The 15,487-nt window shown below is 44.2% G+C and overlaps 1 protein-coding gene and 1 long non-coding RNA gene across 6 annotated transcripts in view; both read left to right on the forward strand.

The window, feature by feature from the left end:
- The window catches only part of SYTL1 (synaptotagmin like 1), a 268,530-nt gene that overhangs the window by 202,995 nt on the left and 50,048 nt on the right, over nt 1–15,487 (forward strand). For all 4 annotated transcript variants that reach the window (XM_069756730.1, XM_069756733.1, XM_069756731.1 and 1 more), the window contains 2 exons: nt 801–967; nt 12,924–13,026. In XM_069756730.1, coding sequence (XP_069612831.1) covers nt 801–967; nt 12,924–13,026 — 270 coding nt within the window. The remainder of the gene's footprint in view (nt 1–800; nt 968–12,923; nt 13,027–15,487) is intronic.
- Nucleotides 4,996–10,205, forward strand: LOC138669887 (uncharacterized). Of its 2 annotated transcripts, XR_011319256.1 has the most exons (5): nt 4,996–5,542; nt 5,747–5,859; nt 6,131–6,553; nt 6,890–7,024; nt 8,449–10,205. It is a non-coding gene; the product is annotated as an uncharacterized lncRNA (long non-coding RNA). The 2 variants fall into 2 exon arrangements; XR_011319255.1 differs by having other exon boundaries at nt 4,996–5,859.

Genomic DNA, 15,487 nt, shown 5'->3' on the forward strand with positions numbered 1-15,487 from the left:
AGCCAGATCCAGATTAACTGTCTGTCATACCTGACACACCTGAGACACATGTAGGTTATAGGAAGCTGAATAAAATTATACCTTGATATATAGGATCTGATGTCTTGGTCCAGTGAAATCCATGTTTTTCTTAATATGTAAACCAGCTGTTAAGAACCCTGGGCTGGACACAGATCTCCTCAATAATATGCCTGAAGAGCTTATTTTTAATGAAAAGGAAGCTTAAGTGTGTATGATATCTAATGGATGATAATCTGCTTTCCTAATCTCAACGGAGAGTTGTGTGTGACTACAACTAACACAACACAGCAGAGCTGAGCTTTGCCTCATTACAAACACTTTTTAAACTCTTTTTCAGCTACATCTCTCCAGTTCTGCTATGAGCTCAGCTGCAGATCTGTCCCTGACTATAATTAATATTTATTTAGCTTTCTTTTGCTTAACCATGCCTCCGGCCAACACTGCCAATTACCTTCCAATAATGTCCCAGATGTGCTCAATGTAAGACAAGTCCGGAAATGTTGCGTGTAATGGTACCACGTTTAGGCAATGCAGGCTGCTCACGTTAGCACAAGCACCATGTAGCCTGGTGGTGTTGTGCTGAAAAACAACTCCTTGAGAAATGGCTATACCACCGATTCCGCAACCAAATCAATATAACATTGAGCTGTTAGTAATGTTTTTGAAGCTTCTGCATCTGATAGTGTAACACATAGCACGTTTTTTTGTTTTTGTGGTTTTGAATTCTTTGAATATACCTAAGTTTTCATTTTGTCTTAAATCCATGTTTCCGTTTACAGCTTTCTGGCAGCATGATGAGTCTGTTCAGTGCAGGAGATTTCCATTCTCTAGAAGTTCACGGCTGGATCCAGTTCTCTATTCAGTATGATTCACCTAAAAAGGAGCTGAGGGTCCTGATTATACAATGCAGGGATCTGACGCCAGCACATAGCCAGTATTCTAATCCGTAAGTGGGGTAACTGAAAAGAAGAGACACATTTGGGGATATACCTCTAATAGCTTAAAGTACCACTCCGACGTTTCTTTATATTTAACTCCAAGACTGACATCACTCATTTTTGTTCCCTATCTATGATAACATACCTACCAGCCACTGTCTTCTGCTGTTCTCTTGCCACTCCAGTCCTGTTATGCTAGTTGTGACTAGCCATCTCACGGCAGTGTTTGCTGGGCAGACCTAAGGTTGCTTATCAATCTAAAACAATGAAAGACAGAACAAGGCTCTTATAAACTTACATTGAAAGCTTTTGACCATTAGCTCTGACTTACGGTCAGTCAGGAGCAGCTGTAACAAGATGGTGTAATGGGACCTCAGCATCAGATCGCATCGCATCGGCAAACCAGGCTGACACTGCCTATAGCAGTGTTTTTTATTTCCACTCTCAGAAATTATGCTTTTATTTGGCTCCTAGCTGGTAGTGGTACATTAGGGTATACCCTATTCCTTGTACAAGATATCAAATATTTTCCATTTATAAAGTGAGTATCTCAAGACATCTACAGTTTATAATGCAGATATTCATCCTAATTACGTTTCTGAATATTGTATGTTAAAGAGGTTGTCCATTACTTTTTCACTGATGACATATCCTGTGTAGCCTACTAGCGAATGATATCCACAACCACTTGGCTTATCTGATGTCACACATTCAGCTCATATATCTTGGTGTTAGGGCTGGCGGAACGCACCAAGTATATTTAGATATTATTATTGGTCCGTTCGCAGCCCGGGGTCCACCATGCAGGAGACCAACCTGCTGCTAGCAAATGGTGGAACAATATGGCGGTAGAAGCGAACTCTGTTACTTCACAGAGTCGCACAGAAGGGAAAACGTTGTGCCCTGTTAGCGTCAAAGAGGAACACAGCTACCTAACAGAGCAAAAGCAATCAATGGTCAGGGAGTAGCAAGCACACAAACACCTCCTCTCCGGTGGAGCTGGAATTCTAATGGCTTTACGCCAGCCCTGAATTCACCATACAAACCTCCTCACCGGAGGTGCCGGTATTCTAGTGGCTTATTTCAGCTGGACCCTGACCACAAGCAGACAAGACCACTGAGTAGCTAAAGCTCATAACATAAGCTGATACTAGCGCATGGCCGTGCAGCCATGGAAACCTTTTATAGATGCAGCAACTTCAGGACCTTCCTAGAGGACCAATGGGAGCTGTTACAGTACCTGATCAACTTCAGGACCTTCTTAACACTAGAAGTCCCAGAAATTTCGAGCTCTCTGGGTTCCAAAGGTAGAAATGTTAGATGACCCCTCTCTGGGACTTCTAGTGCTAGAGGACCAATGGGAGTTGCCACAGTACCTGAGCATGTGACCCCCGACCTCCAATGAGAGGTCTTATCCCGGGCATGCTCAGAGGGGGAAAAGCAGGACTTGGTCCCAGAGACGTCTGCTCGCCGCTGACCAGTACTGGCTACTAGGGTTGACCGAAACAGATCGGCACTTTTCAAAGGTCACCGACTTTTTGCAAAGTCGGGTTTCGTGAAACCCGACCCGATCCCACTCTGGGATCGGGTCGGCGGTCGGCGATCTCAAGTGAAAAGTCGGGTTTCGTTTTATATATATATATATATATGTCATTCAGACACATATATATATATTTATATTAACTTCAGCGCGATATAGCAGAAAAGCCGGTAATTCAATTACCGGCTTTTCATTTCTCCTGCCAAAACCCGACATGATTTGAGACATGGTTTACATACAGTAAACCATGTCATATCCCCCTTTTTTTTGCATATTCCACACTACTAATGTTAGTAGTGTGTATGTGCAAAATTTCAGCGCTCTAGCTCTTAAATTTAAGGGTTAAATCGCGGAAAAAATTGGCGTGGGCTCCCGCGCAATTTTCTCCGCCAGAGTAGTAAAGCCAGTGACTGAAGGCAGATATTAATAGCCTGGAGAGGGTCCATGGTTATTGGCTCCCCCTGGCTAAAAACACCTGCCCCCAGCCACCCCAGAAAAGGCACATCTGTAAGATGCGCCTATTCTGGCACTTGGCCACTCTCTTCCCATTCCCGTGTAGCGGTGGGATATGGGGTAATGAAGGGTTAATGCCACCTTGCTATTGTAAGGTGACATTAAGCCAGATTAATAATGGAGACGGAGAGGCGTCAATTATGACACCTATCCATTATTAATCCAGTTGTATGAAACAGTTAAAAAAAACACAAACACATTATTAAAAAGTATTTTAATGAAATAAACACACCGTTTGTTTTAATATTTTATTGTACGCTCAATCCACTCGCTGAAGACCCTCGCTCTGTAACAAATAAAAAATAATAAACCAACAATATCCATACCTTCCGTAGATCTGTAACGTCCCACGTTGTAAATCCATCTGAAGGGGTTAAAATATTTTACAGCCAGGAGCTCTGCTAATGCAGCGCTGCTTGTGGCTGTAAACCCCAGCGAATGAAGGTAATGTAGGTAAATGACCTGTAGTTACCTTCATTCGCGGTGATGTGCCCCCTGCTGGATGTCCCTGGAGCGTGGGAAAAGTTCCCAGGCTCGAGGTCATATGAGGACATCCAGCAGGGGGCGCATCACCGCGAATAAAGGTAACTATAGATCATTGACCTACATTACCTTCATTCGCTGGGGTTTACAGCCACAAGCACAGCTGCATTAGCAGAGCTTGTGGCTGTAAAATATTTTAACCCCTTCAGATGGATTTACAACGTGGGACGTTACAGATCTACGGAAGGTATGGATATTGTTGGTTTATTATTTTTTATTTGTTACAGAGCGAGGGTCTTCAGTGAGTGGATTGAGCGTACAATAAAATATTAAAACAACCTGTGTTTTTATTTCATTAAAATACTTTTTAATAATGTGTGTGTGTTTTTTTTAACCATTTAATGCAAATGGATTAATAATGGATAGGTGTCATAATTGACGCCTCTCCATTATTAATCTGGCTTAATGTCACCTTACAATAGCAAGGTGGCATTAACCCTTCATTACCCCATATCCCACCGCTACACGGGAATGGGAAGAGAGTGGCCAAGTGCCAGAATAGGCGCATCTTCCAGATGTGCCTTTTCTGGGGTGGCTGGGGGCAGATGTTTTTAGCCAGGGGGGGCCAAAAACCATGGACCCTCTCTAGGCTATTAATATCTGCCCTCAGTCACTGGCTTTACTACTCTGGCGGAGAAAATTACGCGGGAGCCCACGCCAATTTTTTCAGCGATTTAACCCTTAAATTGCTGAAAGCTATTAAATTTAAGGGTTAAAGGCCTGCCCCTGGGCTTTAATAAATATCTTTCTTCGGATATATTACTATAGGGGACAGCTGCATTAGGATATTGCTTGGACTTATATATCGCTTTAAGATTAGAGGAGGTGGTTTTTGTATGTGGGGGGGAGGGGTGATTGGTACCCCCGTGTGGTTTTTTCTTGGTTAACATTTATTTCTGTATTTTTAAGTGTTTTTAAGCTTGTATATGTGGTGTAATGACCTGTTATCAATAAACTTTGTTATATTTTTGTGATCCCTGCTCATATGCATGTTTCTTTTTTCTTTGGTTTGATTTAGTCTGTGTTTAACATGCAGCGGGTTGAGCACTTTAACTAGAATATTTTGATGGTGCCCTCTTTCTAGTAGCTTTATAGTGTGTTGTCTTTGGGTGGTTTTGTGACCACCGTTTCTTGAGTGTTGGCACATCTGTACTAAACTATTGGCGTAGTTATTATTACTAAATATAATTAAATGATGGATCTAACGGCAAGGGAGGATGCTTGGAGCCAGCAGGCACATGGTATTTTCTCAGCATCCAGTGATGTGGCAATGGCGTCTAGTAGTAATCCAGATTTCCAGACGGTTTCTATGGAAATTACTAATTTACATAAGACTTTGACTCGTGTGTGGTGGAATGTGAGGAGTCTAGGTGAATACAAGAAAACAGGGCTAGTACCGAGGGGGCTGCGGGTTCAGATCTTCCCGGCCTGGGAGGTTACGGGGACTTTTAAAAAAGTCTGGGAGACAGGGCTTTTACAGTGCTCAGGAATCCTAATGGACATGCTCATAGAACATGATCAAATGCTCTTAACAAAAATAAAGGAGGATATAAAAATTAGTGAGAGCAAACTTGGGACATTTGATAAGGAGACCCTGGTCAACCCATTTCTTGTAAAATTGAAGAAGACATTAGATGAGTTTGAAAAAGACATTATCAATGGGAAGAGAAACAAGTTTTATAGGGACAAAATGGACTTTGGTAAAGATCAAGCCTTTAAGTGGGTACACCATGGTAACAGACGTTATACCTCCAAGACTCAAACAGGTCCTAGTGGCAATGCATGTGTACAACCATCCGGATGTGAATTATCTTCCAGTGATTTTTTGTCCTCGGACCTAAGCGACCCGGAGGGGGCCGTAGGCGGCGTAGGAGGAGGGGGAGACGTAAGTCACGGATCCACCCGGAAAAAAGGCAAGAGTCATCGCAATTGGTCGCCACTACACAAGAGAGAGACGAGATTCAATCGGAGGCGGTAGCCTCAGCAGGTATGTCAACTTATCCTAAGATTGAAGAACTACAAATTATTAATCTCTCCTCCTATGTTCTGTCGGATCTGGAAATATCCGTATTGAGGAAAGGCCTTTCATTTTCACCCATGAATCCCTTGGACAAATTTACGTTAGTAAAAGACTTGTATTTGTTTTGTTGGAAGATGACGTTTAAATTGTTGTACCATAAACCCTCCTTAGTAGACTCGCTCCCCGAAGACGAGAGACAGACTTTTAGAGATCTCCTGGAACTTCTACAGGAAAATGAAAGCACACCGGACCGGACCAGATTTACTAGAAGATCTCCATCACAGGTGACACCATCGCTCTCACTTTTTCCAGCTGTACAGATTTTCTTTGAAAGTGTATGCAGAGACATTAAAGATCTTAAATTAGACAGCTCTAAACATAATAACTTGAGTGTTGGAGAAAGGAGAGCCTTGAGGGAGTTACGTAATAACACAGAGTTCCTTGTCCGCGAAGCGGACAAGGGAGGGAATGTTGTCCTTTGGCCTCATGAGATGTATTCTACTGAAGTATTGCGTCAACTGAACAACACTAACAACTATCATGTTCTTCCCTCAGACCCTACGTGGGTATTTAAGGGCAAATTGGATCATCTCATAAAGGAGGCGACTAGAGAAGGCATTTTGAACAAAAGGGAAGCAGACTTTCTCGTCACTCACCATCCGGTAGTTCCCACTTTCTATATCTTGCCGAAAGTGCACAAGTCACTCAACATGCCTCCGGGAAGGCCGATAGTATCTGGTATTGGTGGCATCATGGAAAGACCCTGCATATATTTAGATCACTTCCTTCAACCAATGGCTCTCTCTCTTGACTCGTATATAAGAGACTCTGCGCATTTGATGACACACCTTGAAGATCTGACGGTTTCGGAGGGCACCCTGTTGATTAGTCTCGATGTTGAATCCTTGTATACGAGCATAGCCCACGATCTTGGCGTTCAAGCAGTCTCCTTCTACTTGGATAAACATCATGGAAACGGTGAGCATAACCTTTTTCTACTGGAATTGTTGCACTTTGTCTTGGACAAGAACTACTTTATTTTCGACAGAAAGTATTATAGGCAAATCTCCGGGACTGCTATGGGGGCGCGGTGTGCGCCCTCGTATGCGAACCTCTTTTTGGGGTGGTGGGAGGAGACAGTGGTGTACAAACATGCAATGTTTGTGAGTAATGTCGTCACCTGGCGACGGTATATAGATGACGTGGTGTTTCTGTGGACAGGGCCACATTCTGTATGTGAGGAATTTATCCAGGATCTTAATTCTAATTTGTTCAATATCAAACTGACCTTTGTTATTTCCTCATGCACCATAGACTTTCTGGACATCAAACTTACCTTGGAAGGAAATCGTGTCTCGTCTTGTCTTTTTCGGAAAACAACAGCTACAAATAACCTCCTTCATTACTCCAGTTTCCATCCGGTACATTTGAAGAACGGTATCCCAAAAGGTCAGTTTTTGAGACTTCGCAGGAATTGCAGCTCATCAGAAGACTTTCTAAGACTGGCAGGGGACCTTACTACGCGTTTCACCAGTAGGCAATATCCGCGGAGAATAGTATCTCAGGGTTTTCAGGCGGCAAAACAAAGAGATAGACTCAGTCTCTTTGGTCGGCAGGAGCGTGAAACAGTTCAACCGCTCTCTTTAATTACCACGTATAACAACTATGTAAAGCAGTTAATACAAGAGAAGATAGTATTCTGCTACAGATGGATCTGGATAAGTTGGAAACTTGGGCTGAAAGGTGGCAGATGAGGTTTAACAATGATAAATGTAAGGTTATACACATGGGAAGAGGGAATCAATATCACCATTACACACTGAACGGGAAACCACTGGGTAAATCTGACAGGGAGAAGGACTTGGGGATCCTAGTTAATGATAAACTTACCTGGAGCAGCCAGTGCCAGGCAGCAGCTGCCAAGGCAAACAGGATCATGGGGTGCATTAAAAGAGGTCTGGATACACATGATGAGAGCATTATACTGCCTCTGTACAAATCCCTAGTTAGACCGCACATGGAGTACTGTGTCCAGTTTTGGGCACCGGTGCTCAGGAAGGATATAATGGAACTAGAGAGAGTACAAAGGAGGGCAACAAAATTAATAAAGGGGATGGGAGAACTACAATACCCAGATAGATTAGCGAAATTAGGATTATTTAGTCTAGAAAAAAGACGACTGAGGGGCGATCTAATAACCATGTATAAGTATATAAGGGGACAATACAAATATCTCGCTGAGGATCTGTTTATACCAAGGAAGGTGACGGGCACAAGGGGGCATTCTTTGCGTCTGGAGGAGAGAAGGTTTTTCCACCAACATAGAAGAGGATTCTTTACTGTTAGGGCAGTGAGAATCTGGAATTGCTTGCCTGAGGAGGTGGTGATGGCGAACTCAGTCGAGGGGTTCAAGAGAGGCCTGGATGTCTTCCTGGAGCAGAACAATATTGTATCATACAATTATTAGGTTCTGTAGAAGGACGTAGATCTGGGGATTTATTATGATGGAATATAGGCTGAACTGGATGGACAAATGTCTTTTTTCGGCCTTACTAACTATGTTACTATGTTACTATGTCAGATTTGTATAGAATTTTAAATAAAAACTGGAATATTCTGCTTAGTGAGCCCAAATTGGTACCACACATCACACCATCCCCCAAAATAGTGGCAAGAAGAGCTACCAACTTGAAAGATCAACTATGTCATAGTCACTACCAACGCCCCAAGAGTAAATTAAGGACGGGTCAGAGGATTAGGAGCACCTTTCCTTGTGGGGGATGTAATGTGTGCCAATTCATGATTGCACGAGAGGAAATCTTAATTGATGTATTGCCTTCCCCGCTTAAGTGTAACTTTTATTTCAACTGCAGGTCAACAAATCTTGTGTATATGCTGGTATGTGATTGCCCAAAACTCTATGTGGGCCAGACATCTCAACAATTGAGGAGGAGGTGTCAACAGCATATTTCTAACATCAATATGGCCGGACAGGACCTCTCAAGGGGGAAGAAATTGACATCAGTGGCGAGACATTTTTTGGAAGTACATGGCGGCAGCCTCAGAGGCCTCAAAGTGATGGGACTTGAGAATGTAAATACCACCATTAGAGGAGGCAATCTGACCAACCAACTATTGCGATGTGAATCCAAGTGGATCTATAAACTACAGAGTCTCGCACCGAGAGGACTCAATGAGGAACTTTTATTTTCTGGATTTTATAAACAACTGTAGGACGCCTCTATTTCTCCCCCCCCCCCCACCCCCCCCTTTGTATATAAATGTCTGATGTATCATGTTTTTGATCAACAGCACCGAAGAGTGGGAATCCTTATGAGAGACATTAGCTATAGCTATATTGCTGCACCCAATGAAATTAAACTGTATATCTGGGGAATGAATTTAAAATAGCTTTATCTTGTGCCGCCGGTATATTATTGAATATTTAGGTGAATTAGCCAGTAATGGGTGTTGTTAGGTTATGCCTTTGGTTCTCTTGTTCAGCATACAATTTGTGTACATATGGATTGGGGTACTTGAATAGAACCTTTAGGTCTGCCTAGATTAAAACACCAGGATCTGTATCTGCCCTGGTTTGGGGGCATGATTGGTTAGGCATGTGGGGTATGTACCAGCCAATGGTGGTGATCCTTTAGAATCGGATGGTGTTTGCGCAGTTGCAGTTTTTGAGGCTGGGGTGCATGTGGGCGGTGCGCCTGCGCGATGGGGCCCCGTCGCAGCGGCTCATCGTCCCGGTGTTTACCCCGCTCTCGTAATATCTGCATACTGTGAGTCCCGGAGCTGGGTCCAGCCTGGTGAGTTGGAGTCTGCGCACAGCGGGCTTGTTTGCCTGTAACCAGGGGAACCAGGACTCCTCTTCGTGATATGTTGGGCCACTTCCGGTCATGCGCAATGGCGCTGGGCTCCCGGTCATTGAGCGCCGACATCACTTTGAGACGCAGCACTCGTGGTGGTACGGGTTGATCAGATATACGAACCGAGTCGATAGCGTGACCTATTTGTGATATATGTTCCCACGGTGCCGGCTTTATTGTGTGTTTTATTGTGTGTTCTATGGGTAGTGTTGTCACGTTACCTAGGTGACCACCGGACATGCGCAGTTGGTATTTCCGGGACGCTGGTTGTCTGGTATCTTATGGAGGTATTGGGTTCGTTACAGCTTCTTCTCCCTGCAGCTGTATTAGATTATCAATTAAGTAAGTATTATTTAATCTAGGGCATGCTAACCACTTTATCCTTGTTACCCCTGATGAAGTCACATATGTGACGACACGCGTCGGGCTGACCACATGGGAACCGGCTCCCTCTTCCTCACTTCCCCTCCTGAGCGGTATGATTGAACATGGGCTTGTCCATTAGGAATGTATTGTAATTATTGTTATTTAGTCTCTGGCATAGCGGTATTTATACTGATCTATCCACATTAGTTTTGTCTATGCCTGCCCCTGGGCTTTAATAAATATCTTTCTTCGGATATATTACTATAGGGGACAGCTGCATTAGGATATTGCTTGGACTTATATATCGCTTTAAGATTAGAGGAGGTGGTTTTTGTATGTGGGGGGGAGGGGTGATTGGTACCCCCGTGTGGTTTTTTCTTGGTTAACATTTATTTCTGTATTTTTAAGTGTTTTTAAGCGTGTATATGTGGTGTAATGACCTGTTATCAATAAACTTTGTTATATTTTTGTGATCCCTGCTCATATGCATGTTTCTTTTTTCTTTGGTTTGAAAAGGCAATTTAAGGGTTAAATCGCTGAATAAATTGGCGTGGGCTCCCGCGCAATTTTCTCCGCCAGAGTAGTAAAGCCAGTGACTGAGGGCAGATATTAATAGCCTAGAGAGGGTCCACGGTTTTTGGCCCCCCCTGGCTAAAAACATCTGCCCCCAGCCACCCCAGAAAAGGCACATCTGGAAGATGCACCTATTCTGGCACTTGGCCACTCTCTTCCCATTCCCGTGTAGCGGTGGGATATGGGGTAATGAAGGGTTAATGTCACCTTGCTATTGTAAGGTGACATTAAGCCAGATTAATAATGGAGAGGCGTCAATTCTGACACCTATCCATTATTAATCCATTTGCATTAAATGGTTAAAAAAAACACACACACATTATTATAAAGTATTTTAATGAAATAAAAACACAGGTTGTTTTAATATTTTATTGTACGCTCAATCCACTCACTGAAGACCCTCGCTCTGTAACAAATAAAAAATAATAAACCAACAATATCCATACCTTCCGTAGATCTGTAACGTCCCACGTTGTAAATCCATCTGAAGGGGTTAAAATATTTTACAGCCACAAGCTCTGCTAATGCAGCTGTGCTTGTGGCTGTAAACCCCAGCGAATGAAGGTAATGTAGGTCAATGATCTATAGTTACCCTCATTCGCGGTGATGCGCTCCCGGCTGGATGTCCTCATATGAACTCGAGCCTGGGAACTTTACCCACGCTCCAGGGACATCCAGCAGGGGGCGCATCACCGCGAATGAAGGTAACTACAGGTCATTGACCTACATTACCTTCATTCGCTGGGGTTTACAGCCACGAGCAGCGCTGCATTAGCAGAGCTCCTGGCTGTAAAATATTTTAACCCCTTCAGATGGATTTACAACGTGGGACGTTACAGATCTACGGAAGGTATGTATATTGTTGGTTTATTATTTTTTATTTGTTACAGAGCGAGGGTCTTCAGCGAGTGGATTGAGCGTACAGTAAAATATTACAACAAACGGTGTGTTTATTTCATTAAAATACTTTTTAATATTGTGTGTGTGTTTTTTTAACTCTTTCATACAACTGGATTAATAATGGATAGGTGTCATAATTGACGCCTCTCCATTATTAATCTGGCTTAATGTCACCTTACAATAGCAAGGTGGCATTAACCCTTCATTACCCCATATCCCACCGCTACACGGGAATGGGAAGAGAGTGGCCAAGTGCCAGAATAGGCGCATCTTACAGATGTGCCTTTTCTGGAGTGGCTGGGGGCAGGTGTTTTTAGCCAGGGGGGGGGGGGGGCAATAACCGTGGACCCTCTCCAGGCTATTAATATCTGCCCTCAGTCACTGGCTTTACTACTCTGGCGGAGAAAATTGCGCGGGAGCCCACGCCAATTTTTTCCGCTATTTAATCCTTAAATTTAAGAGCTAGAGCGCCGAAATTTTGCATATACACACTACTAACATTAGTAGTGTGGAATATGCAAAAAAAAGGGGGATATGACATGGTTTACTGTATGTAAACCATGTCTCATATCATGTCGGGTTTTGGCAGGAGAAATGAAAAGCCGGTAATTGAATTACCGGTTTTTCTGCTATATCGCCCTGAAGGAAATGTAAAAAAAAAAAAAAAACATAGACTTACATTGGGTTTCGAGTTTCGGCCGACCCCGACCCCGACTTTTCAATAGGATCGGCCGATTTCACTCGACCCGACTTTTGAGAAAGTCGGGTTTCTTGAAACCCGACTCGACCCTGAAAACCTAAAAGTCGCTCAACCCTACTGGCTACAATGGCTGAGCCTGGAAAGGCAGCAGTAACCATCCACACAGTATCAGGCTGAGCCAAATGCTAGGACCGACGTCTCCGCTGAGCAGGCTCCACTGCGGCTGGAGAAGAATGGGAGACCGCATCGGAGATGTTTCGAGATTTCCCCTGTGCAGAGGCGGGAACTCGACCCCTAACACTTGGTTGGCTGGTTTTCAATACTGAACTGAAGATTAAAAACTTCATCAATGTCTGATTGGCAGAGGTCAGACACCCGGCACCCCAGTAGATCAGCTGTCATTGGTGTCGGCGTCAGTGGCCGCTGCCCAGTTATACTCACTTGTGGAGCTGGTCGTCTCCTGATAGTGGCCACTGCAGGATACTTCAGATCCGCCTCCTATTGATTTGAATAGGATGCGGATGTGCAGTACCACAGCCTCAGCCATTACCACAAGACAGAGCAGCTCTCATGTCAGATAAACCAAGTGGTTGTGGAGATCATTCACTAATATGCTACAAACACTATGGATTTTTTCAGAATAAAGCTACATTCACACATCTGGGCCATGATTCATGAACTGTCCGTGGGTCTACTGACCTTAACAGCCTCATAGGAAACTTTTAATATGTCAAGTTCAGGATGGGAGACCCGCATCCAGTCCCTTTGTTGCAGTCCATGCTCTGATGGAGCATACTAATGTGTGAATGTGGCACTAGGGTGTAACTAAGCTTACTTCTGAATGCCTTCAGCAGCTTGTGTGCAGTGATACATGTATAAAGTTGAGGGCGCTGGAAAACTGATCTATTTCTTTTTCTTTAATAAATATCCTTAGGTACGTAAAATGCTATTTGCTTCCTGACAAATCAGTACAAGGCAAAAGGAAAACAAAGGTGAAGAAGAAGACTTTGGACCCCCTCTTTAATGAAACTCTTAAGGTTAGGTTAAAAAAAAATTATTTCATTCTTTACTGTTTCTTGGTTTTGTTAGTCTCAAAAGCAGATGTCTTAATGTGATCCACTGATCCTGAGACAAAAACTACAACACTCTTGATAAAATTTTAAAATGTATACAATTTACAAACAATCACAAATAGTTGATTAGTCACTTACAATATAGAAAAAACAAAATATACACAATTACACATATACCCAAATTTACAAAATTATTATTTATAGTTCGAGTAGTGGGTGTAATGTGCTGCTGCAGTGCAGTATAGTGCAAACTACACCAGGGGGTGCTGGTGAGGGAAAAGAGCTTGAACACACAGCATAGCAACACTGAACAACAACACAGGTGCCACAGGTAATGAAATAGAAGTCAGACAAGCCAAGGTCATCTACAGAAATATCAGCGCAGTACACAGGGGGAGTCAGAGGAATAGGGGACAAACAAGAAGTCAGAGCCTACCGGGAACGTGGTAACCAACACGTGAGATGTAAAAAGAAGTCGGGATACAAGCCAGAGTCGAAACCAGTCGGGAAGCGTGGTATCAAGGATGGAAAACAAGGGGCGAAGTCCAGAAATCAGATCGAGTCATACATGGGTGCAGGGAGTCAGAGGAACAAGGATCACCAATAGGAATACAGGTCAGGGGCTCCAGCCGGGATGCTTGAACTATAGCTGACACTGGCCCACAGGCTGCAGAGGACTGAAATAGCTCAGACAGCTCCATAGCGAGGCAGAGGGGATTGACTCCCGCATGACCAGTCCAGAGATAAGACAGCTGAAAACAAACTCAGGACTGGACCATGACTGTACCCCCCTCCCAATGGGGGGCCACCGGACCCCCAGGCTTCCCTGGATAATGAGCGTGAAAGGCCCAGACCAGTCGATCTCCATGCACTCAACGTGCTGGCACCCACGACCGGTCCTCAGGACCGTAACCTTTCCAATGGACCAAGTACTGTAGTGAAAGGTAGAGCATACGAGAATCCACCACCCGTTCCACCTCATACTCGGTCTGGCCATCAACCACAACAGGTGGCGGGTGCACGGGAGACTCACCTGCAGAAGGCACCACCAGCTTCAGAAGCGCCCTATGGAATACATTGGGGATCCGCAACGACGGAGGCAAGCGCAGACGGAAGGCCACAGGATTAACCACTTCCAAAATTTCATAAGGGCCAATAAACTTGTGACTCAACTTAGCAGAGGGAATCCTCAGTCTAATATTCTTAGTGGATAACCATACCTTATCCCCCAGCTGGTAAGTCGGCCCCTCAGAGCGTCGTTTATCGGCAAAAAATTTATACTTGCCCTGAGCCTCCCCAATGATTCTTTGAACCTCCCTCCAGATCTCTCCTAACCGCAGAAAGGCCGAATCAGCCCCTGGACACCACTAATCCAGCCGGGAAAACTCACCAAAGTGAGGGTGAAGCCCATAGTTGCAGAAGAACGGGGACGTACCAGTGGACTGATTGACACGATTATTGAAAGCAAATGCCACCATGGGTACCGCAGAGCACCAATCATCCTGTCTGGACGTAGCAAAACATCTCAATCTCTGCTCCAATGACTGATTGGTCCTTTCAGTCTGACTGTTAGTCTCGGGATGGTAGGCCGATGAAAAGGACAGAATGATACCCAGCCTTTTATAAAAGACCCTCCAGAATTTTGCCACAAATTGCACTCCTCTACCAGACACCACACTGACAGGCACACCATGCAATCGGACCACATGCTCCATCAATAGTTTTGATAGAGTCTCAGCATTAGGGAGGCCCGCCAAAGGTACAAAATGCGCCTCCTTACTAAACCTATCAACAACTACCCAGATCACAGTTTTTCCATTAGAGTGGGGAAGATCAGTGATAAAATCCATGGACAGGTGAGTCCACGGTCCATCTGGAATTGGCAGTGGCACTGTCATGGTCCAGTCCGGAGTTTATTTTCATCTTTCCTCTCTTGGGACTGGTCATGCAGGGGTTAATCTCCTCAGCCTCGTTCTTGAACTAGCTGGGCTATTTTAGTCCCTCACAGCCTGCTAACTGGTGTTCGTGATAGTTCATGCTTCCCAGCTTGAGCCTCTGACCTGTATGCTGATTTTGGTGATCCTTGTGTCTCTGACTGTCTTTACCTGTGTATGACTCGATCTGATCTCTGGACTTCACCTCTTGTTTTCCGTCTCTGACACCACGCTCCCCTCCTGGTTCCGACTTTGGCTTGTACTCCGACTTTGTCTTACGTCTCACGTTTTGGTTACCACGTTCCCGGTAGGCTTTGATTTCTTGCATGTCCCTGACTATTCTCCTGACTGCCCCTGTGTACAGTGCTGATATCTCTGTGTATTTTTCAAAAACCTGACCGGCACATCCAAACATAGACTCAGTGTGAACAGGTGCTGAACCTAGAGTCGCCAACTCGTATATAGTTAAGTAAATAAGGCAGCACACTGCA

This window comes from Ranitomeya imitator, chromosome 3 (genome assembly GCF_032444005.1).
Source record: "Ranitomeya imitator isolate aRanImi1 chromosome 3, aRanImi1.pri, whole genome shotgun sequence".
NCBI classification, from domain to species: domain Eukaryota; kingdom Metazoa; phylum Chordata; class Amphibia; order Anura; family Dendrobatidae; genus Ranitomeya; species Ranitomeya imitator.